This window comes from Physeter macrocephalus, chromosome 9 (genome assembly GCF_002837175.3).
Source record: "Physeter macrocephalus isolate SW-GA chromosome 9, ASM283717v5, whole genome shotgun sequence".
In the NCBI taxonomy this organism is placed as follows: Eukaryota; Metazoa; Chordata; class Mammalia; order Artiodactyla; family Physeteridae; genus Physeter; species Physeter macrocephalus.
Window position 1 is genome coordinate 74,136,318 of NC_041222.1, and position 25,557 is coordinate 74,161,874.

Below are 25,557 nucleotides of genomic sequence, written 5' to 3' on the forward strand. Positions count from 1 at the left end.
AAGAGAGGCCACGATAGTGAGGCCCACGCACCGTGAAGAAGAGTGGCCCCCGTTCGCCGCAACTAGAGAGAGCCCTCGCACAGAAACGAAGACCCAACGCAGCCCAAAAATAAATAAATAATTTTTTTTTTAAAAGAGAGATTATTTACAAGAAATGTAGACAATAAAACAGAACTGCTAGGGAAAAACAAAACAAGAGTTAAAAGACTGAAGTCAGAGAATGGGAAACACCAGTATACAAAGATAGGTGGAGAGCAATCAAAGTTCTATTCTTTTGCCTCCCTCTCAACAGGGGTTCACTACTCAGTAAATACATACACATGACATCAAGCATGTGCAGCCAAGACAGCACAAACCCTGACATACAAAGTCTTCTCAAAACTACACCAGACAAAAAGAAAAATAGAAAAGGGGAACGAAGCAGCTGCCATCATACCTTAGGAACACTTCATCCCACCTAGAAAATCATTTTTTAAATTTATTTGGCTGTGCCAGGTCTTAGTTGTGGGCATGTGGTATCTTAGTTGCAAGCATGTGATCTCTGGTCAGTTCCCTGACCAGGGATTGAACCCGGGCCCCCTACATCGGCAGCGTGGAGTCTTAGCCACTGGACAACCAGGGAAGTCCCTAGAAAATCATTTTTAAATACAAACAACGGAACAACAAGATCCTACTGTATAGCACAAGGAACTATATTCAATATCTTATAATAATCTATAATGGGAAAGAATCTAAAAAAGAATATATGTGTATAACTGAATCACTTTGCTGTATACCTGAAACTAACACAACATTGTAAATTAACTATACGTCGATTAAAAAATATTATAAAGAAAACCAAAAAACTCCACAAACAATGGACAAATTGACACAACAAAGGAGCCATATTATTTGGGATGGGGGAAATTCTAGGCAGAAGCATGGTGGGAACAAAAATAAAGTATCAGATGATCGGGAGAGATCAGAAATCTGGTTCAATTAGCTGAGCAAGAAACGAGGTGAACAGTGATACGGACAAGCAGAACAAGAGGTAAAGTTAGAGCTGGAACTGAGATGTCATGGAGATGACAGATTTAAGCACACAGACTGATTTATGTTTTAGAAACTATAGACCAGCATGTTCCAAGGCAACGGAGTACTCTTTCTTTAAAAAAAAATTATTTATTTTTGGCTGCATTGGGTCTTTGTTGCTGCACGCTGGCTGTCTCTAGTTGTGGTGAGCTGGGGCTCCTCTTTGTTGCGGTGCGCGGGCTTCTCATAGAGGTGGCTTCTATTGTTGCGGAACATGGGCTCTAGGCACACGCGGGCTTCAGAAGCTGTGGCACGCAGGCTCAGTAGTTGTGGCTCGTGGGCTCTAGAGTGCAGGCTCAGTAATTGTGGCGCACGGGCTTAGCTGCTCCGCGGCATGTGAGATCTTCCCGGACCAGGGCTCAAACCTGTGTCCTCTGCATTGGCAGGCGGATTCTTAACCACTGCGCCACCAGGGAAGCCCGGGAACAGAATATTCTGCGATAATGGAAATACTGTCTGTGTGTGCTTGGTCTCATATTGTAGTGACTAACCATATCTAGACAGTGAGCATTAAAATGTGGTGTGTCTGAGAAACTGAACTTTTAATTGTGTATTTAATTTAAATAAACTACGACAGGTGGCTAGTGGTTTCCATGTCGGAAATCACAAAAATAAACTTCTTAAAGAAGATATATGAAGAATACACGGCTTTTAAAAAATGTAAACCAAGAAAGGCAAATACAGGTGGAAAATGAGAGCAACAAAATTTTGTACAGTAGAAAGCAGATGCCAGAGAGTAACTCTGACTTAGCTGACCGGGTAAAGCCAAATCATAAGCAACTAGTAGGGAAAACCAGAAAACCACTCAACTTACATCAAAGAACCACATCAAGCAACTCAGTACTTATATATATCACATAACTTTGGAAGTGGGTATGGAGGTAGGGCTAAACATAGGAGAAATGTTTTAAACTCTGTACAGCAGGGTGAATGCCCCCTTCCACCTTCTCCCACAGGCTCTAAACTTCATCAAGAGGGTAACACATGGCAAGGAGTACTACAAAAAAAACACAGATTAAGTCAATGCAGACAAAACAAATTATTCCAACGGCAGCCTTCTATCTGCACTAGGCTCTTAAGACACTAACAGACAAGTATAGGCCCTACAGGGAAGAGACTAGAAGAACAGTCCCTGGAGAATCCTAACAAACTCAAGAGAAAAGGCCCACAGGGGCTGATGAAGGAACTCCCCACCCCTAGAGAAACGGCCGCCCACACTGTCCCTCACGAAAGCCCACATCCAACAACCTACCACCACAGGCAGTTAGCCTTTTAGTGTCAAGTGGGCAGCCTGGAATCACCAGACATTTGAGGAAAACATCTAACATGAAAGATGGAAAAGGAAGGGAGGAAAAATCTCTTAAGTTGATACGTATAAATATTTCCTCAGAATCTCAGAAGGAAACCTAAGAAAAGACAACGTACCCAAATTTCTGCTATGCCAATTCAATTGTTTTCATTATTTTCATGTTCTCATCCACTCTTTAAAGTAGCTCTTGCTGTAGTGCTTGAATGTCTTTGCCTTACAGGAAAGTGAAATATTACAGACTATAGTCCCTGCCTACCCCATCCAAGCTGCTCTGAACAACTCAGGGTAGGTATATCCTTACACTATCCTTATACCAAGTGTCTGGGTCCATTCACACAATCCTTGCGCAAGGGTGCTTGAAACACAGGTTTCAAACGAGATGGCCACTAATGGCAAATCCAACAAACTATACACATTCTACTTAAAAGGTTAGCCATTTCTAAAAGGAAATCTTAGCCAAAAAGCTAGATTTCCCAACTACACACTGAGCTCCAAATAGGACTTCCTATGAGGAGAAACCGGAAACACCACTAACCGTGATGGTTCCTGGAGCTGACTCCGATGGACTCATAGAGCTTTGGTATGCACTCCTGTCATGCACAGAACTCTGGTCGTAGGAGGAAGACGTTGTTACGGGACTAGTGGAGCTCAGCGATGAGCTGGTCAGGCTGGAGGAGGTAATGACTGAAGTTGTGTGGGTGGAGTTTTGCACTGCACTGGTCACTGCTAGGGAGGTATTCAAAGAGTCACTACAAAGAATAAAAGACATGAGACATAAATTTGTGTCACTTTACAGGTTTTCATGAAGTAGAGTGATTTCATCTCTTTATTGTCATATTCTAAATTAAATAAACATATCTGTAACTACAAATTTATACTACTGCATTATTTATTTATTTATTTTTCTCGTGCAGGATCCAATACAGGATCATCTGCATTACTTTTTATTTTTTTGTAACATCTTCATTGGAGTATAATTGCTTTACAATGGTGTGTTAGTTTCTGCTGTATAACAAAGTGAATCAGCTATACATATACACATATATCCCCAACACCTTCTCCCTCTTCTGTTTCCCTCCCACCCCTCTAGGTGGTCACAAAGCACCGAGCTGATAGTCCTGTGCTATGTGGCTGCTTCCCACTAGCTATCTGTTTTACATTTGGTAGTATATGTAAGTCCATGCCACTCTCTCACTTCGCCCCAGTTTCTTACCTGTCCCCCTCCCCGGGTCCTCAAGTCCATTCTCTACATCTGTGTCTTTATTCCTGTCCTGCCCCTAGGTTCTGAAGAACGTTTATATATTTTTTGATGATGGCCATTCTGATCAGTGTGAAGTGATACCTCATTGTGGTTTTGATTTACACTTCTCTAATGATTAGTGATGTTGAGCATCCTTTCATGTGTTTGTTGGCAATCTGTATATCTTCTTTGGAGAAATGTCTATTTAGGTCTTACACCCATTTTTGCATGCAATCTGTATATCTTCTTTGGAGAAATGTCTATTTAGGTATTATTCCCATTTTTGCATTGGGTTGTTTGCTTTTTTGACATTGAGCTGCTTGTATATTTTGGAGATTAATCCTTTGTCAGTTGCTTCGTTTGCGAATATTTTTCTCCCATTCTGAGGGTTGCCTTTTCGTCTTATGTTTCCTCTGTTGTGCAAAAGCTTTTAAGTTTCATTAGGTCCCATGTGTTTATTTTTGTTTTTACTTCCATTTCTCTAGGAGGTGGGTCAAAAAGGATCTTGCTGTGATTTATGTCAGAATGTTCGGCCTATGTTTTCCTCTAAGAGTTTTATAGTGTCCAGTCTTACATTTAGGTCTCTAATCCATTTTGAGTTTATTTTTGTGTATGGTGTTAGGAAGTGTTCTAATTTCATTCCTTTTACATGTAGCTGTCCAGTTTTCCCAGCACCACTTATTGAAGAGGCTGTCTTTTCTCCATTGTATATTCTTGCTTCCTTTGTCATAAATTAGGTGACCATATGTGTGTGGGTTTATCTCTGGGCTTTCTACCCTGTTCCACTGATCTATCTTTCTGTTTTTGTGCCAGTACCATACTGTCTTGATTACCGTAGATTTGTAGTATAATCTAAAGTCAGGGAGCCTGATTCCTCCAGCTCCATTTTTCCTTCTCAAGATTGCTTTGCGGGGCTTCCCTGGTGGCGCAGTGGTTGGAAGTCTGCCTGTCAATGCAGGGGACACGGGTTTGAGCCCTGGTCCGGGAAGATCCCACATGCCGCAGAGCAACTAAGCCCGTGCACCAGAACTACTGAGCCTGCGCTCTAGAGCCTGCGCGCCACAACTACTGAGCCCACATGCCACAACTACTGAAGCCCGCACACCTGGAGCCTGTGCTCTGCGACAGGAGAGGCCACCGCAATGAGAAGCCTGTGCACCGCAATGAAGAGTAGCCCCCATTCATCGCAACTAGAGAAAGCCCGCAAGCAGGAACGAAGACCCAATGCAGCCAAAAACAAATAAATATATTAAAAAAAAAAAAAAAAAGGTTGCTTTGGCTATTTGGGGTCTTTTGCGTTTCCATAAACATTGTAAAACTTTTTGTTTCTAGTTCTATGAAAAATGCCATTGGTAGCTTGATAGGGATTGCACTGAATCTGTAGATTGCTTTGGGTAGTATAGTCATTTTCACAATGTTGATTCTTCTAATCCAAGAACATGATATATCTCTCCATCTGTTTGTATCATCTTTAATTTCTTCCATCAGTGTCTTATAGTTTTCTGCATACAGGTCTTTTGTCTCCTCAGGAAGGTTTATTCCTAGGTATTGTATTCTTTTTGTTGCAATGGTAAATGAGGTTGTTTGCTTAATTTGTCTTTCAGGTTTTTTGTCGTTAGTGTATAGAAACGCAAGAGATTTCTGTGCATTAATTTTGTATCCTGCTACTTTACCAAATTCATTGATTAGCTCTAGTAGTTTTCTGGTGGCATCTTTAGGATTCTCACGTGTAGTATCATGTCATCTGCAAACAGTGACAGTTTTACTTCTTCTTTTCTGATTTGGAATCCTTTTACTTCTTTTTCTTCTCTGACTGCTGTGATTAAAACTTCCAAAACTATGTTGAATAACAGCAGTGAGAGTGGGCAACCTTGTCTTGTTCCTGATCTTAGAGGATATGGTTTCAGTTTTTCACCATTGAGAACGATGTTGGCTGTGGGTTTGTCGAGTGTTCCTCCCTCTGCTATATTTTGGAAGAGTTTGAGAAGGATAGATGTTAGCTCTTCTCTAAATGTTTGATAGAATTCACCTGTGAAGCCATCTGGTCCTGGGCTTTTGTTTGTTGGAAGGTTTTTAATCACAGTTACTACTGCATTATTTAAATGATGCAACTGAAGATTCAAAACAACCACCCCTCCCCGCTCCCAAATTAGACCCACCTAATTTAATTGACAGGCAGGGTGACACCTTTAAGGATCCTTAAGAATCTTTAAGGAATCCAGATATTGTGAGTCCATCCTTAGATAAGGGAACTCAAGCAATTATCAGATTTTGGCTCTAGAAAGTAAAAAATTTAATAAAATAGAATCTAAAATCTGGGATTCTCTATTTATAAAATATTCCACTGAAAGAAAATAAGTGTTGACAAAGATGTATAGAAACTGCATCCCTCATAAACTACTGGTAGGAATGTAAATGCTGCAGCCTCTGTGGGAAAAGTTTGACAGCTCCTCAAGTAGTTAAATATGTTACCATATGATCCAGCAATTCCTAGGTATATATCCAAAAGAAATTAAAGCACGCAAAATTTTTAACTGAATTTTCACAGCAGCATGATTTATAATAGCCAAAAAGTGGATGCAACCAAATGTCCATAAACTAATGAATGAATAAACTAAACGTGATGTATCTGCAAAATGAAATATTATTTGTAAACAAAATGCATACACACTATAACATGGATGACTCTTGAAAACATTATGCTAAAGTGAAAGAAGTCAGATACAAAAGGCCACTTATTGCATTTTTCTAGTTATGTGCAGTGTCCAGAACAGGCAAATTCAGAGGCAGATTACTGGTTTCCAGGGGATAGGGGAAGGGGGAAATTGGGAGTGACTGCTAACAGGCACAGGATTTCTTTTTAGGGTGATGGAAGAAATGTTCTGTAATTAGATACTGGTGATGAAGGCACAAACCCATCACTACAGGGTGTCTCTTCTCCACCAGGTGATTTCTTAGGCTCTATTTTGTTTTACTTTGCAAAGGACTTAATTCAGTCAAAACCGGAGAGAGAAGTGGGAAGTTGTATACCTTAAAGATTTCGAATACAAGCTAATGGGAATCTGGCTACTATTTTCACTGCTTGCAGCTGATCCAAATTCAGAGAGAGAAGGTTCTGATCCAAATTCCAAGGCGCCAAACTGGACATTTAATCCTGTGACATCTGCTGAACCAGGCATTTCCACTGCAGAAGCTGGGATCTGAAAAAGCAAAACCATGATGTCAGCAACAGAGGTCAGAGATTCCAAGTCCCAAAGGCCTACAAAGCTAACAAGCACTGGGTTCCCAGGGTATTGTGGGCAGGCCTGAGGAACAAGGAGTGAAAGGCTGAAAGGAAGGAAAAAGGAAGATGATTTGTTTTTTAAAGAGAGAGAAAGGAACAGAGCAAAGAAAAATTAAAACGTTAACAGGAGAATGGTCAGTGCCACCAACTGCTTCTTTGAGCAAAGAGAAGGGGGAGGACTGTGGTGAAGGATGAGTGAAGAAGAGGCGCCTCTAATGAAAGCATTACCTGGTCAATGAACCACTCATCCTCTGTCTACAGGACACAGCTAAATACGTAAGAACAGCAGGTCCTCTGAGTTAAATACACAAGACCATCAGATTTCCTGAGCCAGACCTGTAATTTGAATGGACAGTCCCTGTCTCTTAGCACAAACCCATTCCCTCTATATTAGCCCAGTTGCTCAGAAATGACCGAGTCCTCATAAAGCAGTATACTATGTACTTGAAAATACCACAGGAACTAAGTGTTAAAATACGTCCATCTTTGGGACTGTGACTTCACGATGGAAGACCCACCTTAGAAGCTGGAGGTATTCGCCGCTTAGGGAGTTTGATGTGTTTAGGCGGTGGCTGGTGAGCAGACACGGCGATGTTTTCGACAGTCATGCTGGGAAGCTGCAGAAGTTTGTTCACAGTGGAGGTACTGCTGTCTCTGGGTGCTGACTCTCGGAGTTTCACCTGGGAAGGAAAGGACTCCAACCCAGGAGGAGGAACAGTGACTGCCTGAGTCTGCTGCTGCTGTCGTTGGCTCAGTTGGCTAAGAACAGGGGATGGCTCAGGCTGAGATTTGAAGTCTAAGAAGGCGGGGTGGGGGGGGGGTGGCAACAATCAATCATTTAGGCACATGAGCTCACAGCTCCCTCTTCCACCAGCACTGATGCTGAAGGGCTGCTGTCATCACTAGTTTCTCCCAACCGTCTTCTAGCTGAATCCCAAACGTGGTGTGTGCGTGTGTCTATAATGTTTAACAACTGGTATATGATAGATTGAAAAGAACACCTGAATGGGTTTGTAGCTAATGTCTTATGCAGAGAGGAGATTTAGTTTATGCTAAAGCATATGGGGTGGGGAATAGGTGTTTTATATTAACTTCTGAAAACTATTTTATTGATTTTTTTTCAGCAAGTAACATATGTGATATTACAAAATCTAAAAGGTACAAAAATACACATGAATGTGATGTGAATACAAATCACCCTTCCACTCCATCCCCAAATTTGATCCACAGAAGCAGACATAGTACCCAGTTTCCTGAATATCTTCAGATATACTGTTTCAGTATATATACATAGAGACATACAAACACACATATATCTTGCTTCCTCACAAACCATTTAGTTTTCAGAGACTGTTCCACATTAATGTATAAAGAGCTACTTCATTTTTATAATTACAAAGTAATCCATCATACATAGGTATTGATTTTTAAAACCAGTACTATATTAATAAACTTTTAGGTTTTGCAATCTCTTGCTATGAAAAACAATGCTGCAATGAATATATTTTTATGTAAGACATTTTGGTCAAGTGCAAGTATATCTGTAGGATCAATTGCTAAAATACAGTTGCTGGTTCAAAGAGTGACTATATTTTAAATTGACAAACACTTCAAAATTCCTCTCCATAAACAGAACACAAACTTTTTAACATACTGTAATACCACACTTTTATCCTTCCTAGTTTGATTGGTGGAAAAATGGCAGAAAAGACACAAATTAAAATGATATAAGTTTCGGGACTTCCCTTCTGGCTCAGTGGTTAAGAATTCGCCTGCCAATGCAAGGGACATGGGTTCAAGCCCTGGTCCGGGAAGAACCCACATGCCGCGGAGCAACTAAGCCTGTGCACCACAACTACTGAGCCCGCACGCCTAGAGCCTGTGCTCCGCGACAAGAGAAGCCACCGCAGTGAGAAGCCGGTGCACCACAACAAAGGGAAGCCCCCACTCGCCGCAACTAGAGAAAACCCGCGCCCAGCAATGAAGACCCAACACAGCCAAAAGTAAATAAATTTTTTTAAAAAATGATATGTTTGGCTAAAAATCATTGCATACACTTACGTTTTCTTTGCCTATGAACTCTGTCCATACCCTCTCTTGACCATTTTTTTACTTCGTTGTTGGTCTCCTTGATTTTTAGTTAGTTTTTATATTAACGAAGGTAGCCCTTTGCCTATGATACGACTTTTTTTTTCATAGGTTGTCTCTTCATTTGGTTATGGTGTCTCCTATCATATCTAGAAAGGTCTACCTCACACAGAGTATATAAAAATCTTCCCATGTTTTTCTCTATTATTGTTCTAGATTCATTATTTATGTTTGGGTATTTCACTCATTTGGCACTTTGCTCAAGAGTGGGAGTTAGGGATCCAACTTCATTTTCCAGCCAGTTACCAAACAGAAATAAACCATCTTTCCACCACTGAGTTGAAATGCTACCTCTGTCATATAGGATAGAGGCTGGCGATCCTTTTCTGCAAAGGAGCAGACAGTAAATATTTTAGGCTCTGAAGGCCATCTGTTAGCAAATTCTCAACTCTGCCTTTGTAGATTGAAAGTAGTTATAGGAAAAACAGAAATGAATGGCTGTGGCTGTGTTCCTATAAAAGTGTACGTACACAAACAGGTGGCAAATCCAGTTGAAGGTTTGCCATCCCATGACTTAGTATATTTCCATCATAGATGAATCTATTTTTGGCTTGATATTAGAGGCATGTACAAAGAAGAGAGGCTTTTAAAGAATATGGGAATAGCACACTCAAATCTAAAAAGTCACACCACTCATCTGTTAAGTGTGCGGAAAAAAGTTAACATACATAGGAGGCCTATAGCTGCCATCAGAAATGCCAGCTTGCAGATGGGCTCTCAGCTTCTGTCTGGGAACAGGGAATTTTGGTATGTTCTAGACAAAGGATGCCTACACTCTAACTGATAAAAGGGATTCTCTGCTCCTCGATTATTTGTACAATGTGGTTTATGTTGAATACTTGCTTTCCTTCTGGGATTCTACAATTTTGGTTTGTACTAGGTGGAGGGTGCCCATATAACCAGTCCCCCAGTAAAAATCTTGGGCACTGAATCTTTAGTGAATTCCTTGGTAGACACGACTTCAAACCTAGAGTAGTCTCAGGTACTTCCATAACAGTAAACCATTTCATTCAGCAGAGATATGTGCTTCCATGTCTTTCAGTACACCCTAAACATAAACCAGACAGCTGACCCTATGGTTAAAGTAACCCCCTGCTATTGTGGCATGTGTGTGTTGGTGGGAAATGGTAGTTTAATGTCACAAAGTCTATGGGAGTACAGCTTACTCCCAGAAAACATCCAACTTACACACGATGCCTTTAAATTATAAACCACAGACATTAAGTCTGGACCAAATCATGGTGGATACACGCATGTGTTAGAATCAGAAAGCAACCAGAGGATGTGATTTAAAGTGTTTTCCACATTCCACCTTCTTATTCTAATAAAGCTCAAAAAATCTGTCTAGGCATTTATTCAAAGTGTTGTTTCCTTATATTTGCATGACTGTTCCCATGCTTTTGCACATCTCTTCAAGGTATGTACTTACTACTACTACTAATATTAACAAATAAATGCAGGTATTTATACAATGCCAAGCTGACTGATTTAACTCAGCAACTCTGCAGAAGTTCTACTAAAAAAGAAATATGTCTGGTCAAACCCACATTAGTGTGCAAAAGTCAACCTGCTCTGCTAATGTTCGGCATGTCTTCACTAGGGGCAAACCACCACACTTACCAAAATACACACTTACCAAAATGACTAAGGACTGAGGACTGGGATGCTGAGGGCTTGAGGTCCCAAGAAGAAGCAGTTGTGGGAGGACTTGTATTATTCTGCTGTGAACTGGGGGTGGTGGTAAACTGGCCCAAACTCGGAGCTTCCAACTGGTCCAAAATCTGGGAGCTGGTGATGTTTGCCATTTTGGAAGGTGTGAGCTCTCCAAATCCTGAACCAAGGACGGATGACTTTAAAGGGAAAGAAAAACAAAAGTCCTCAGCAATACAGAATTTCTACAATAGGCTCTAAAACACACCATGTATTTTCACAAGGATTTTAAAAATTATAACCTAAAACATTCTGAATTAGTAAGAATCATCTGAGTAAATACTACATGAAAACATTACTATGCAACAAGATCTGACTACATAAATCCAACAGTCCTTCCTGATTCTGATATAAGAGGTTAGAGGGGGCTTCCCTGGTGGCGCCGTGGTTAAGAATCCACCTGCCGATGCAGAGGACACGGGTTCGATCCCTGGTCCAGGAAGATCCCACATGCTGCGGAGCAACTAAGCCAGTGAGCCACAACTACTGAGCCCACGTGCCACAACTACTGAAGCCCACGCACCTAGAGCCCATGCTCCACAACAAGAAAAGCCCGTGCACCGCAACAAAGAGTAGCCCGTGCGCAGCAACGAAGACCCAACGCAGCCCCCCAAAAATTAATTAATTAATTATTTTTAAAAAGAGGTTAGAGGGAAGGGGAATATTTTCCCTAGATTTTAAGAAATTGATATTTATTTAAAAAGTGATGTCACAAGTTCACAAACACAATACTACTTTTTTTAAAGTAAAGAGAAATACCATGAATAAAACAACAGAGACAAGCCTGAAAATCAAAATACAGTCTTTAACTTTTTAATGTTTTTAATAGGTTTAGTCACAGAGACATCAGCCATCAGGTCATCCTGCAAGATCAGATGCAGGTCGCAGTACTTACTTAAAAAGTTCGTATTCCAAAATTAGATATGAATTACACAGGTGGTATTTGTGTATTGAGCAGATTCCCTGGACACTGCTGTGTTTATTTCAAGGTGTTTAGATGACTAACTACACCAAATATGCTCCCAATGTGAATGAAAGCCTATGACTAGACAACATACAGTGGCAGATCAACTGCATTTTTACTTATCACGATCATTCAGTTTCTGGAAAGGTTAAGTCCTTTGTCAAAAATAACTTTGCAGGGACTTCCCTGGCATTCCAGTGGTTAAGATTCCGTGCTTCCACTGCAGCGGGGCACAGGTTCGATCCCTGGTTGGGGAACTAAGATCCCACATGCCGTGTAGTGTGGTCAATAAATAAGTAAACAAGCAAACATTAAAAAAATTTTAAAAAACACCTTTCCATAACCATCTTAAAGGTTAAAAATAGAAATGATTTGCATTCCATCAAGAGGTCAGATCTAGAAAGTGGAATTGGGCTTCCCTGGTGGCGCAGTGGTTGAGAGTCCGCCTGCCGATGCAGGGGACACGGGTTCGTGCCCCGGTCCGGGAAGATCCCACATGCCGCGGAGCGGCAGGGCCCGTGAGCCATGGCCGCTGAGCCTGCGCGTCCGGAGCCTGTGCTCCGCAGCGGGAGAGGCCACAACAGTGAGAGGTCCGTGTACCGCAAAAAAGAAAGTGGAATTATTTCTGCTATCAATTTCCAAAGGCATGGACTATCTATCCCAGTTGTTCTAAAGATATCCAAATTCTCCAAAACTAGGTTGTTGGCAATTATTGCACATCAAACACAGAATCTGCTTCTATTAGAACAGTAGTGCTAACATTACTTATCGCTACTAATGGTTCTGTGCTCATGCTGCCCGCTACACTACTCTAATGTTGCTATAAATCCACCAAAACCTAGCTCAAGCCTACTTGCTCAATAAAGGCTTCTTGGATGATGCTTCTATTCTTTCTCTTTTCTTACCTAATCTCTATCCTGTTTCAGCATTTAATCTTAATGCACTTTCTGTGTGTTTCACAACACGATGACATCACTGCATCAATGACTAGCACCTTGCTTTAGGTAACACGTACCACAGGACTTTAATTCCACCTATGCATTTCAATCAATAGGGGCAGTTTACAAATGTGTCTGTTAGTACACTTGTGCACATGCACTCACATATACATAAGCACACACAAGTGCCCAACTCCCAAGCCCAAAGATTCTGATCTGATTGGTCCTGTGTAGAATCTGGTATAATTTTACTATTATTATCATTATTAATGTTGTTATTAACTAAAGTTTTCCAATGATTATAAAAGTATAATAGGGTTGGAACTTCCCTGGTAGTCCAGTGGTATAAGAATCCGCCTTCCAATGCAGGGGACACTTAATTCCTGGTTGGGGAACTAAGATCCCACATGCCGTGGGGCAACTAAGCCTGCGCACTCTAGAGCCCACACGCCACAACTAGAGAAAAGCCCGCATGCCGCAATGAAGATCCCGCGTGCTGCAGCTAAGACCCAATGCAGCCAAATAAATAAATAAAAATATTAAAAAAAAAAAAAAGTATAGTCAGGTTGAGAACCACTGCTCTAATATGCTAAACAAACAATTCTTACTCCAGTTTCTCAAGATGTTGTCTACAACAAAAAGCAACATACCTGAGGGACGCTGTAAAAAACAGAAACAAAAACAAAAACTCAACTCATGTCTTATCTATGCTCTCAGTGGCCTATGATTCCAGCAAGTCAGCAAGGACATCACATCAGTATACCAGTGGCAGATGGAGGAAAGGAATTGGATGGTTCAATCAAACTCAGGGGTATTACTGGGCTCTCTCAAAACAGAGACAGCACCCTGCCTTGGGCCTGTCTGACTTCAAGCACTGATACCCTCTCAAACACTATCAACAATGGCACTAAAAATGTCAAGTTCCCAAGCCAGTTACACTTGACATGACATGACTATGTAGAGTAGAAGATAGCGATGAAAAGTTTACATATTCAATTCTCCATTTATTTTAGGGAACAGCAAAGGATTTTGAGTCAAGTGGGAGAGGGTGATTATCATATATCGTATTCATAAGAAATTCCATTTCTCAACTGTAGATTTCAGGTAAAACACAGCAAAGAATGAACCAAAGTAATTGTCACTAGGGAAAGCTGTGGATCTGTGTTTATTGTCCTTCCAACCTCCCCTCTGCCAACTCAGAACTGCCCACACTTGGATAGGGACTTGAGTTCACCATTCTGCAGCTACATTCTTTCACGTTCTATGCTCTTTTATTCCCATCACCTATCTTCATATGCTTCACTAAAGGTTCCTGAACTTCTTTCTGATGGGAGTTTAATTCTTATGGGAGCCAGAGTCATATATGCAGCAACAGATGACACTGTTCCATTGAAAACGCATTCAAATTTCTAAGGGCCTCTACTACATAATTTTTAGAATAACAAATAAAAATGCAAAAAATGTAAGAACCTAGGCAGACCTAGAAAGAACTGTTCCTCCATATTAGCAAGCCAATACTTACAAACATTAGCATTTAAGTAAACTGGAAAACAAACGAAAATTTAACATCTTAAGTATAGAGACAGACTTTGAAAAAAAATCCAAGAAAAAAAATCATTAGTAAGAAGGATGTCTAACTAAATGATTATGACTAAACTAATTCATAATTCAACTAATCATAAAGAAGTATTTTTATCTTCATCCAGAAAACTCAGTAGTTGAATTCCACATGGCATCATCAGATATGTGCTTGGAAATTATCACATCATTGTTTTCTGGACTGAGATCTAGTGTAGAAATTTTTATATGTAAAAAATAATCATAAGGCATGTGTCATTCTAGAATACATTTGTTCATGGGTACATTCCTTAAAATCCCATACTGAAATAAAAGTGAGTTACCAGACTCTGAGGTGGATAGGGATTGACAGCAGTGGAGCTGCCAGTCCCTTGTGCCATCTGATTGTTGTGCTGAGAATTTGTGAAGACAAGGGCTTGGCCAAAGCCCTGCTGTTGGGAAGTTTCAAAGGAGTTGACTTCTGAGGCTTGACTGTGAGGAACAGGCTTCTGGAGCAAGGCTACCAGATCAACACTAAGCAGACAAAAAGCAAATGAAGAATGAGTCATTAGCAAATCTCACCAAAAAAATGAATTTGAGAAGTGAATCAATATAAAATAATAAGTTCAGGCTAAAAATAATCCCAGTGACGAAAACCTTTGGAAACTGGAGTTTAAAGGAGCCAAAAGCCGGGAATCAATCATCCGCCACACACTGCTCCTCCCCAAAAAGGCATACCGAGCCACAGAGACTGAAACAGGGCTTTGCAGAGAAGAGAAACGAAAAGGTGCATTAAGATGTTTCCACAGAAATGGCACAATGACAACCGATTTGAAAACCTGGAGCAACTGAGTACACTTAAACAGTTCTCTCAAGTCTGGCTTGTTTCCTTTAGAATATCTGGCTCCCTTTATCACTTGAAACCAGTCTCTCCTAAACTTTCATAAAGGAGAGTGATTCCATATTTTTGAGGAATGAGGACCAAAGCCGTACTAGACCACTGAAGCAGTCTGACATTTATCATAAATATTCCTGTAAGTTCTGCATTCTATCCAATAATATATTTACATTTATATAAATCTCATATAATTTCTCTCTTAAATATTTAGGAAAAAATGCACAATGTATTAACAAATACTCTGTTAACTAGAATTCTTATAATGTCCCCAGAAAGACAGAGATTCAAATTTGAGAATCATGGTCTTAAAACCTGAAAGCATGAGGAAAAAGTGATCTTCCAAGTAATATACTACTTGACATGGGAATGAGCCACTAATTTCTCCACAGGATGACCTAACATGATAATTTGCTCCATTAAATCTTTTTAAAGGCCAGTTCCAGGCAGTTCTCCTAACGGAAACTCTGACCATGCCAGTGAGGCAGATTCTGGAAGGTCAAATAATTCAAAACTCACTTGTGATATACAGCAAAGTTCCTAGGCCTAAGTTTCTCTCCTTATCCACTACCAACTCTCATGTTCCCATAACCGGATTGAAGTTATGGGATCTAGTATTTTGGACCCCAAGGTAATGTTCTAACTTATGACAGCCTAATTCTAGGGATACAAATCCACAGTGGTTATATTCCATATGACCCATCTTAAAAGTTCCATTACTAAAAACACCAGAACCAAGTTCGATTCCAAAAGATTGATAAGACTTTTGCATGAAAAACAGTCCAGCACTGTCTTCTGAAAAATAACCATTGAAAAGGTCCACTTCTTATTTTTTAAATGAAAATGATCCTATCAAATTCATTGAGTACTAAATACAATGCAGAAGATACATCCATTTAAGGAGAAATTCTGAGCAATTCACAAAATATATTGCAAGACATAACCTTTGATCGTTTTTATTTCCCTATAATGAAGTCTTATAACCATCACACTTAGCAAGAGATTGAGCATGTTGGGTTCAAAACTGTCTTAAATGCTCAGATGTCATATATATCAAGGCTCTCATCCTTCTAGATCACTGCATTTTGATACCATAATCAAAGGTTTTTAGAGTTATTGTAAACACTAGGATGCAAATAAATGCTTTTCAATAACAATTCTGCACACATTCTAACAATGTTTCTATTACCCCCAAAGCTCCTTCCTTTTCTGTAATCTATGAAGTTAGTAGATTAAAACTAGTAGAACCCATATAAAATGAGAAGTTTGTACTACCCTGAGAAGATCTAAATAAATGGTATTATATGAAGAAACCAAAGGACAGTTCTGTTAAGTTTATCTGTCAAAAACAGTATGCTTACAAAAGTAAAAAAAGAACCATTAAATAGATTTAACATTATCTCTGTCACAAATTCTAATACAAACATAATTGCTATTTTAATTCATCAGTGATCACAACAAATTAGGAAATGATGGAGGCTCTGTCAGCTCACCAAGTAAGTTAGGGATAAAATAAAAGTCTTACACAAAAAAGAGAAAAAACAGAAAGAGTCAAGAAAAGGGTAAAAAATAGAAAGAGATCTGAGGAAGAAAACAACTCTCCTGAGGCAAGAAATTTCAATTATGCTTTGACTAAAAAACAAAAGGTGGGGGAAAGCGTTTACCTTTGCCCAGGTGTGGCGAGATGCTCTGCTGGAACAGATGAGGAAGTGAAGATCTTTGTTTCAGAAAGCTGCAATGAAAGGATTAAAAATATTTTAATCTTATTTTAATCTTTATTTTAATCAAAATGTATCAAATTCCTGACAATTTTTAGTCACTGGTACTCTTATTCTAGTTCACCCAAAAGGTGGTCAAAGGAAAAGAAATACATGAGTGATCATGGCACATAATTTTCTTATGGCGAAGATAAATTTAGATTGATAATCCCACAAAAGAACTCCACATCAGCGAAACAAGAAAGTGAAGTAGTAAAGCCAGACCCTTGTGCCACAGTTCAAGTCCCAGTTTCACTATTCTACTTCACATTATATAAAATGAGAACACCAATAAAAACCACCACTAATGTTACTATAAACACCAAAAAGGATTGGAAAGTTTGAAAAGGCAAAATAATTGACGTTCTCTTTCCCCAAACACAGATGGTTTTAGTATTTTGTTTATTAGTAATAGGTTTACTAGTCATAGATTTTCCTTACTGTTTTTATCAAAATAATTTTATTGAGGTATAACACATACAATAAACTGCAAATATTCAAAACGAATAATTGAATGAGTTGTGTCATATGTATATTCCGTGAGACCATCACCAAATCAAGACAATGAACGCATCTATTACCCTAAAAGTTTGCTCCTGTCCCTGTGTAATCAATTCCTCGAGCACTCACTTTCGTCCCCAGCCAACCACCGGTATGTTTTCTGTCACTACAGATTAGGCTGTATTTTCCAGAATTTTAAGTGGAATTTTTAAACATACAGTCTTTTTTGTCTGACTTTTTTGACTCAACATAATTGCTTTGAGATTCATGCATATTGTTTTAAGGTACTTTTAAGGCACACAGGATAAAATTTCTTGAAACCTCAATTTACATTGTTGAAAGGCAGACTCCTTTTGTTTTCAAAGCGGGGCATGGGCTTTTACAGGCTGATATTGTTGATCTAATGACATAATGTGAAAAATTAATGAAAATGCTATTCGAAGACTGCTGGAATTCTTAACAACGCTAAATGTCTCAGAACTCTGAAACCCAGCATAAAATCAGACTTCCTAAGACACTGATATTAAGGCAGGGGCAGAGCAGACAGTAGATGTTCATTCTCCGTAAAAACGAAAGTGCTGAATTGATTATACTGTTTCAACAAGAAAGGCTTATGCTATGCTGCACCCTAATCCAAGGTAGTATCTTAAGAATTCTAAGGAATCCATTTTTGCCTTAAAGAATCTTACAAATTAAACTAAGACAAAGAGAGAAGCAATTAAGGAGTAATTCTATTAAAAGTAACAATAGAGTAGATCTAAAGCCTTGAAAATATTAAGTTCAAGGAAAATGAGAACTACATTTATCACTGAAATCTATCTAACCCAGTAGGGTACAGAAAATTGCAGTTTTCTTCTCCTAAACTCTAGAAGGAATTTAGGATTTGCATTTTAGATTACTCACCTTTCAATCACCATTACTTTGTATATGTCAGAAAACTCTGAAGTAATTTTGATATTTCCTGAGAAAAGAAGATGCCCAAATTCCCTATTGTAATTCTTTTATGATTCAATATGGTCTATACAGCAGAATATTACTGCCTATATGTGTGTACATTTGAACTGCCTGTTAGCAGACTTACATCATAAGACCTCATCTGAAGCACAGAAAAATCCCATCAGTTAGGCATGACAGTTATTATGATACTCGTTTTGGGGATGAAAAATAGGAGGCTCAGAAAGGAAAGATGCCTCATCTGAGGTCAACAGGTCAACCCAGCTAGAATCTGAATACGGGTCATCTGCCCTCTGCCAGCCTGTTGACTTTCTAACCTACCTACTGACCCAGACAACAGGCAAGGAGATATAAAGCTTTTAGCTCTGGAAGCCTTTTTTTCTCCCAACAAACTCTTAGCAAAAATTCTAGGGACTTCCCTGGTGGCACAGAGGTTGAGAGTCTGCCTGCCAAGGCAGGGGACGTGGGTTCGGGCCCCGGTCTTGGAGGATCCCACATGCCGCGGAACAGCTGGGCCCGTGCGCCACAACTACTGAGCCTGCGCTCTAGAGCCTGTGAGCCACACTGAGCCTGCTCACCTAGAGCCCGTGCTCTGCAATAAGAGAAGCCACTGCGATGAGAAGCCCGCGCAACACAACGAAGAGTAGCTCCTGCTCGCCGCAACTAGAGAAAGCCCGTGTGCAGCAACAAAGACCCAACACAGCCAAAAATAATTAATTAATTTAAAAAAATTCTAGTAACACAAAGCATTTACAAGTAGGACAGCTCTGTTTGAAATAAGGTATGGTGTCCACAGGCTGCTCACTCTCACTTCTTATCATCACTGGTACCATCCCTCCACTGATTCTAATAGCCACCCATCTAGTTCAGTCTCCTCAGATTACAGGTAACAGAGAGCCCACTGACATCATACCCCAAGGACTTATGGTTAGCATGTAGCAGAAGAAAATAAAAAACCCTAAATTTCCAAAATTCCAATCAAATGAGCATATCTTTCTTTTTCATACCCTACCCAGCTCATCCCTAACAAGTCAGATAAAATAGTGCTCAAAAGAAAGAAAGTACAAGTGCAGTTTTGTTTCTTTTTAAAAAATGTTTGTGAGTACAAAATGGGGAGACAGGGAATAATCTCGAAAAGAAAAATAAAATCTCAAAGTCTGGGTCACTTTATGCAATCTTGAAGGTCAATATTTGTAAACCCTTTATTCTCTCCCTTCCAATGTCAGCTGTAACTCTCTAACATGTACATACTTTTGTTCTGGGCCTTAAGAGTGAAACAGAAAAATGGTTAAGATATCTTATGCTGAACACAGAACCTAGAGATCAACACTACCCAGAAGCTAGTATGGTATATTCAAAAATGTCTGTGGAATAAATGAATACAAAAAGAGCCAGTCTAGTTGAAAAGGGAATTGGTTGGGCCTAGAACCAGAATGATTTATTCAGGTTAATTTCAACTATAAACCCCAAACATAGACTGTCTCCTTTAATAAAAAGGTTATAAAGAGTAAGTATTGTTCACAGGCCAGGATAATAGCATCAGCTAGTTATCAGGCCAAATAAAACAAAGATAGAGAAAAAAATGTCACTCCTACTTAACACCTGGTCTTTTTTTTTTTTTGGCTGCCCCCCGGGGCATTGGGGATTTTAGTTCCCTGACCAGGGATTGAACCTGTGCCCCTTCTAACCTACCTACTGACCCAGACAACAGGCAAGGAGATATAAAGCTTTTAGCTCTGGAAGCCTTTTTTTCTCCCAACAAACTCTTAGCAAAAATTCTAGGGACTTCCCTGGTGGCACAGAGGTTGAGAGTCTGCCTGCCAAGGCAGGGGACGTGGGTTCGGGCCCCGGTCTTGGAGGATCCCACATGCCGCGGAACAGCTGGGCCCGTGCGCCACAACTACTGAGCCTGCGCTCTAGAGCCTGTGAGCCACACTGAGCCTGCTCACCTAGAGCCCGTGCTCTGCAATAAGAGAAGCCACTGCGATGAGAAGCCCGCGCAACACAACGAAGAGTAGCTCCTGCTCGCCGCAACTAGAGAAAGCCCGTGTGCAGCAACAAAGACCCAACACAGCCAAAAATAATTAATTAATTTAAAAAAATTCTAGTAACACAAAGCATTTACAAGTAGGACAGCTCTGTTTGAAATAAGGTATGGTGTCCACAGGCTGCTCACTCTCACTTCTTATCATCACTGGTACCATCCCTCCACTGATTCTAATAGCCACCCATCTAGTTCAGTCTCCTCAGATTACAGGTAACAGAGAGCCCACTGACATCATACCCCAAGGACTTATGGTTAGCATGTAGCAGAAGAAAATAAAAAACCCTAAATTTCCAAAATTCCAATCAAATGAGCATATCTTTCTTTTTCATACCCTACCCAGCTCATCCCTAACAAGTCAGATAAAATAGTGCTCAAAAGAAAGAAAGTACAAGTGCAGTTTTGTTTCTTTTTAAAAAATGTTTGTGAGTACAAAATGGGGAGACAGGGAATAATCTCGAAAAGAAAAATAAAATCTCAAAGTCTGGGTCACTTTATGCAATCTTGAAGGTCAATATTTGTAAACCCTTTATTCTCTCCCTTCCAATGTCAGCTGTAACTCTCTAACATGTACATACTTTTGTTCTGGGCCTTAAGAGTGAAACAGAAAAATGGTTAAGATATCTTATGCTGAACACAGAACCTAGAGATCAACACTACCCAGAAGCTAGTATGGTATATTCAAAAATGTCTGTGGAATAAATGAATACAAAAAGAGCCAGTCTAGTTGAAAAGGGAATTGGTTGGGCCTAGAACCAGAATGATTTATTCAGGTTAATTTCAACTATAAACCCCAAACATAGACTGTCTCCTTTAATAAAAAGGTTATAAAGAGTAAGTATTGTTCACAGGCCAGGATAATAGCATCAGCTAGTTATCAGGCCAAATAAAACAAAGATAGAGAAAAAAATGTCACTCCTACTTAACACCTGGTCTTTTTTTTTTTTTTGGCTGCACCACGTGGCATGTGGGATCTTAGTTCCCTGACCAGGGATTGAACCTGTGCCCCCTGCATTGGAAGCACAGTCTTAACCACTGGACCTCAAGGGAAGTCCCAACAACTGGTCATCTTTAAACGGTTGCTTTAAAACCAAGTTTCTCAAAAACCTGAAAACACCAACTTCCTTCTGAGAAGTATCTGCTAAAAAACAACAACATGGTAATCACAGAAGTCTGAAAGGGAGCCAAGCACAGCCGTAAGGTGTCTCAAGCTTTCCTCAAAGTACCATGTGTCCCTACCAGAATCCAAAAGAAAGATGGTCAGATCTGGTGCTAAACACTTACATCTTCAGTCCAGTCTTCCGTTGTCCACTCGTCCACAGAATTCTTCCAGGCCCCTGTTGACAATCACAGTTTACACCGCAAAGTCAAATAATGTCGGATTCCAAGTGGTTCTCTATTGTGTATGGCACAAGATATATGACATATATCATTAGCAATATAGTTTACAATCCAAGAAATATGAGGCTCTTAATCTATCTCAAGAAAATCAGTCGTGTTTTCAAATGCAACTTGGCTAAGTACTATCCACAAAAACTCAAAACCAATGTCTCAGACTGCTTTTGGATGATATCCAAGCAATTCTGCCTTAAGAAAGTATGGCACAGCACAAATAAATATGTTTAACAAGGAGTTCCTTATGATATATATTATTTAAAAGAACACAATTCAGTATAAGGCAGCTCTGCTTTGGGCCCTCATTTCAGGTGGATTATCAAATTTAGAGAAGTATGCTTTTCTTTTTTTCTTGGCTGTATTGGGTCTTCGTTGCTGTGCGCAGGCTTTGTTGTGGTGAGCAGGGGCTACTCTTCTCATTGCAGTGGTTTCTCTTGTTGTGGAGCATGCGGGCTCTGCAGTTGCAGCACGTGGGCCCTAGAGCGCCTGGGCTCAGTAGTTGTGGCTCTTGGGCTCTAGAGCATAGGCTCAGTAGTTGTGGCGCACGGGCTTAGCTGCTCTGTAACATGTGGGATCTTCCTGGACCAGGGATCGAACCCGTGTCCCCTGCATTGGCAGGCGGAATCTTAACCACCGTGCCATCAGGAAAGACCCAAGAAGTATGCTTTTTATATTAGTTCCACTGTATGGTTTCCTAAGAGGTCTCCAGCAAAGCTAAACATTAGTCCTATTCATATAAAGTCTGTGGCTATTAACTCCTGATGAGCAGGTACAGAAAATGTGCTCAAACGGTTCTTACAGAACAATCATTTATATATAAAACAATTATGCTTTAAAGAAAAGCATATGAGTTCAGATATGCTGACGTTAGTGCTTAGCGATTCTGTATAAGTATATTCCCATTATTTTAAAGCATACGTGCAAACACATGCCCAAATAAAATGCTTTTAAAAGGAAGCACACCAAGATACTAACTATAACCACCATCAGGAAGTGGGATTGTGAATGTTTTCAGTTCCTTCAATGGGAAAAAATAAGTTGAGCATCTGACTTACAATGAGGTTTGTGTGTGGGAAAAGGAAGGGCATACCCCTGAAGGAAAAAGGCAGATGAACAGATCTAACTTCCTTGGAATCATGTCAATAACCTAATAACTAAACTGATGGTGTCACCTAAGAAAAGAGTCCTTTTCTATGGAATACTTTCAATAGGATGTCCCTAATTTAAGACTGATCATGGCAAACAAAAGTAGAAACTACGGATTTATGGAGCATGGCTCCTTGTAAAATACCACCCAAGATATGCTACTCTGTGGTTATAAAACGGAGATGTTTCAAACCTGAAAACATTCTCTGGTGTGTAAGACACCTACACACACCACTTAGAGACTTCACCTATACTGTGGATCACAGGATATATGCATTGCAGGGAAGAACTCCCTGCTCTTCTGTCCCTCTCAATCGCATGTATCCTTGAAATAACAGTAAAGCTTGATAGATAAAGGTTTCAATATTTTTTTAAATACATTTATTTATTTATTTTTGGCTGCATTGGGTCTTCATTGCTGTGCGCAGGCTTTTCTCTAGTTGCGGCGAGCAGGGGCTACTCTTCATTGCAGTGCATGGGCTTCTCACTGCAGTGGCTTCTCTTGCTGCGGAGCACGGGCTCTAGGCGCACGGGCTTCAGTAGTTGTGGCACGCAGGCTCAGTAGTTGTGGCTCGCGGACTCTAGAGTGCAGGCTCAGTAGTTGTGGCACACAGGCTTAGTTGCTCCGCGGCATGTGGGATCTTCCCGGACCAGGGCTTGAACCCGTGTCCCCTGCATTGGCAGGCGGATTCTTAACCACTGTTCCAGCAGGGAAGTCCCAGGTTTCAATATCTGAACTGACAATCCGATCCTTTGTTTTGGCTAATTTATCATATCTTTAAATGGTTTCCATAATTTCTCCAGAAATGTCACAAAACAACTATCAATTTATGTGCCCCCAAAACATCTCTTTGAATTAAATTATTTTCATAAACGAAAGCAGAAAGACATAATAGTTTAAGTGAAGAAACACAAGGTGCAATTAGTCCCAGTCAGAAATCAGTACTGGAACCTGGATCTCTAGACCCCTGCACAGGCCTCTTAGCACACTGTACGCAAAGCTAAATGAATCCAAGACAAGCCATCCACCTATACTTCACTATCATCTTCCTTTCTTAAGTACTAATTAGTGCCTTTCTTAAGTACTAATACATAATCTCCAACCTTTTACTATATTTCCTTGCATAGTTTTAAAAATTTACAAGCAGACTAATTTCAAAGATGGCCAGTACATAGTGGTCTTGGTGCCGCCTCCATCCAACTTACCCTGTGTTCATGCTGTCAAATTCATCATAGGAGACAGTACTCTAAAAACTACAAATTCTATAAAAAGCTGAGGCTCATTCTAAGCAGATTTAGGAACACTCTAGTCAAGAAATAGAAAAAGCCTCAAAAATCATTCATAAAACTTCCACCTTCAAAGCAACTAAGATTATAACAGGAAACAATTTATGATGAATTTTCCTTAGGAAGCTTTCATCATCAATCACCAACCAAATAATACTGGGTTAAAAGCCTACATGTAAAGAAAGCATGATGCTAGGTATCAAAGTCATATCTCACTGAAAAGACAAGTAAAAATTTAGAGAGTGATCAGGGTAGTATATTACTGAATGATATATAAATTACATGAATCTGATTAATACACTGGAAATTTACAGGATGAAAAGTTATGGAAAGCTAGAATGCTAAGAGAAACTTTATGGGGAAGATGAATCACAGCAAAAACCTTGAAGGCTGGAAAATATCTGAACAGATATTTAAGAAGGGATATTCGGGACTTCCCTGGTGGTTCAGTGGTTAGACTCTGCGCTCCCAATGCAGGAGGCCCGGGTTCGATCCCTGGTCAGAGAACTAGATCCCACATGCCTCAGCTAAGAGTCTAAATGCCACAACTAAGACCTGGTACAGCCAAATAAATAAACGAATGAATAAATTTTTCTTTTTTAAAAAAAAAAAGAAGGGATATTCCAGGGGAGAGAAACAATGATGAGGCATTACAAAAAATTATAAAATATTAAAATTAACCTAAAGTTCAGAACATCCTTTTTTTTCCCCCAAAAATGTGTAAGTTGTGGCAAAATACTTATAAAATTTACTACGGTAATCATTTTTTAAGTGTACAATTCAGTGATAGTAATTTAAAACACACATTCTTATATATGATATGTAAAGAGACTGGCCTACCACTTAGAGAGGAGTATTATGAAAATAATTAAAACGCAAACTTAGACACGTAGAAGAGGATGAGAAGCTGAGTACATTTAAATTTACTTTTTTTGTTTTTATTTATTTTTGGCTGCATTGGGTCTTCGTTACTGCGTGCAGGCTTTCTCTAGTTGCAGAAAGTGAGGGCTACTCTTCTTTGTGGTGTGCAGGCTTCTCATTGCGATGGCTTCTCTTGTTGCGGCTCTAGGGCTCTAGGGAGCGTGGGCTCAGTAGTTGTGACACACGGGCTCAGTTGCCCTGCGACATGTGGGATGTTCCCGGACCAGGGCTCGAACCTGTGTCCCCTGCACCGACAGGTGGATTCTTAACCACTGTGCCACCAGGGAAGCCCCCTGAGTACATTTAAAAGCAGGCAGAAGACAACGTATGAAATTGTAAGCAGAAGTCCAACATGGTAAGGTGTTATGTCAAGCAACAGAGGGGAAGCCCTGTGTCAGCAGCCAGGGTCAAGCTGTCACAGTGACCCACCCTAGATA

At 40.0% G+C, this 25,557-nt stretch overlaps 1 protein-coding gene and 1 non-coding gene across 5 annotated transcripts in view; both read right to left on the reverse strand.

The window, feature by feature from the left end:
* The window catches only part of UBAP2 (ubiquitin associated protein 2), a 135,419-nt gene that overhangs the window by 15,284 nt on the left and 94,578 nt on the right, over window positions 1-25,557 (reverse strand). For all 4 annotated transcript variants that reach the window (XM_024132878.2, XM_028494060.2, XM_055087243.1 and 1 more), the window contains 7 exons: window positions 21,656-21,708; window positions 16,780-16,847; window positions 14,565-14,754; window positions 10,688-10,901; window positions 7,422-7,699; window positions 6,651-6,820; window positions 2,916-3,129 (listed from right to left, as the gene is read on the reverse strand). In XM_024132878.2, the coding sequence (XP_023988646.1) occupies window positions 2,916-3,129; window positions 6,651-6,820; window positions 7,422-7,699; window positions 10,688-10,901; window positions 14,565-14,754; window positions 16,780-16,847; window positions 21,656-21,708 (1,187 nt within the window). The remainder of the gene's footprint in view (window positions 1-2,915; window positions 3,130-6,650; window positions 6,821-7,421; window positions 7,700-10,687; window positions 10,902-14,564; window positions 14,755-16,779; window positions 16,848-21,655; window positions 21,709-25,557) is intronic.
* On the reverse strand, window positions 14,364-14,444 carry LOC112067380 (small nucleolar RNA SNORD121A). The gene has a single exon (XR_002893243.1). It is a non-coding gene; the product is annotated as a small nucleolar RNA SNORD121A (small nucleolar RNA).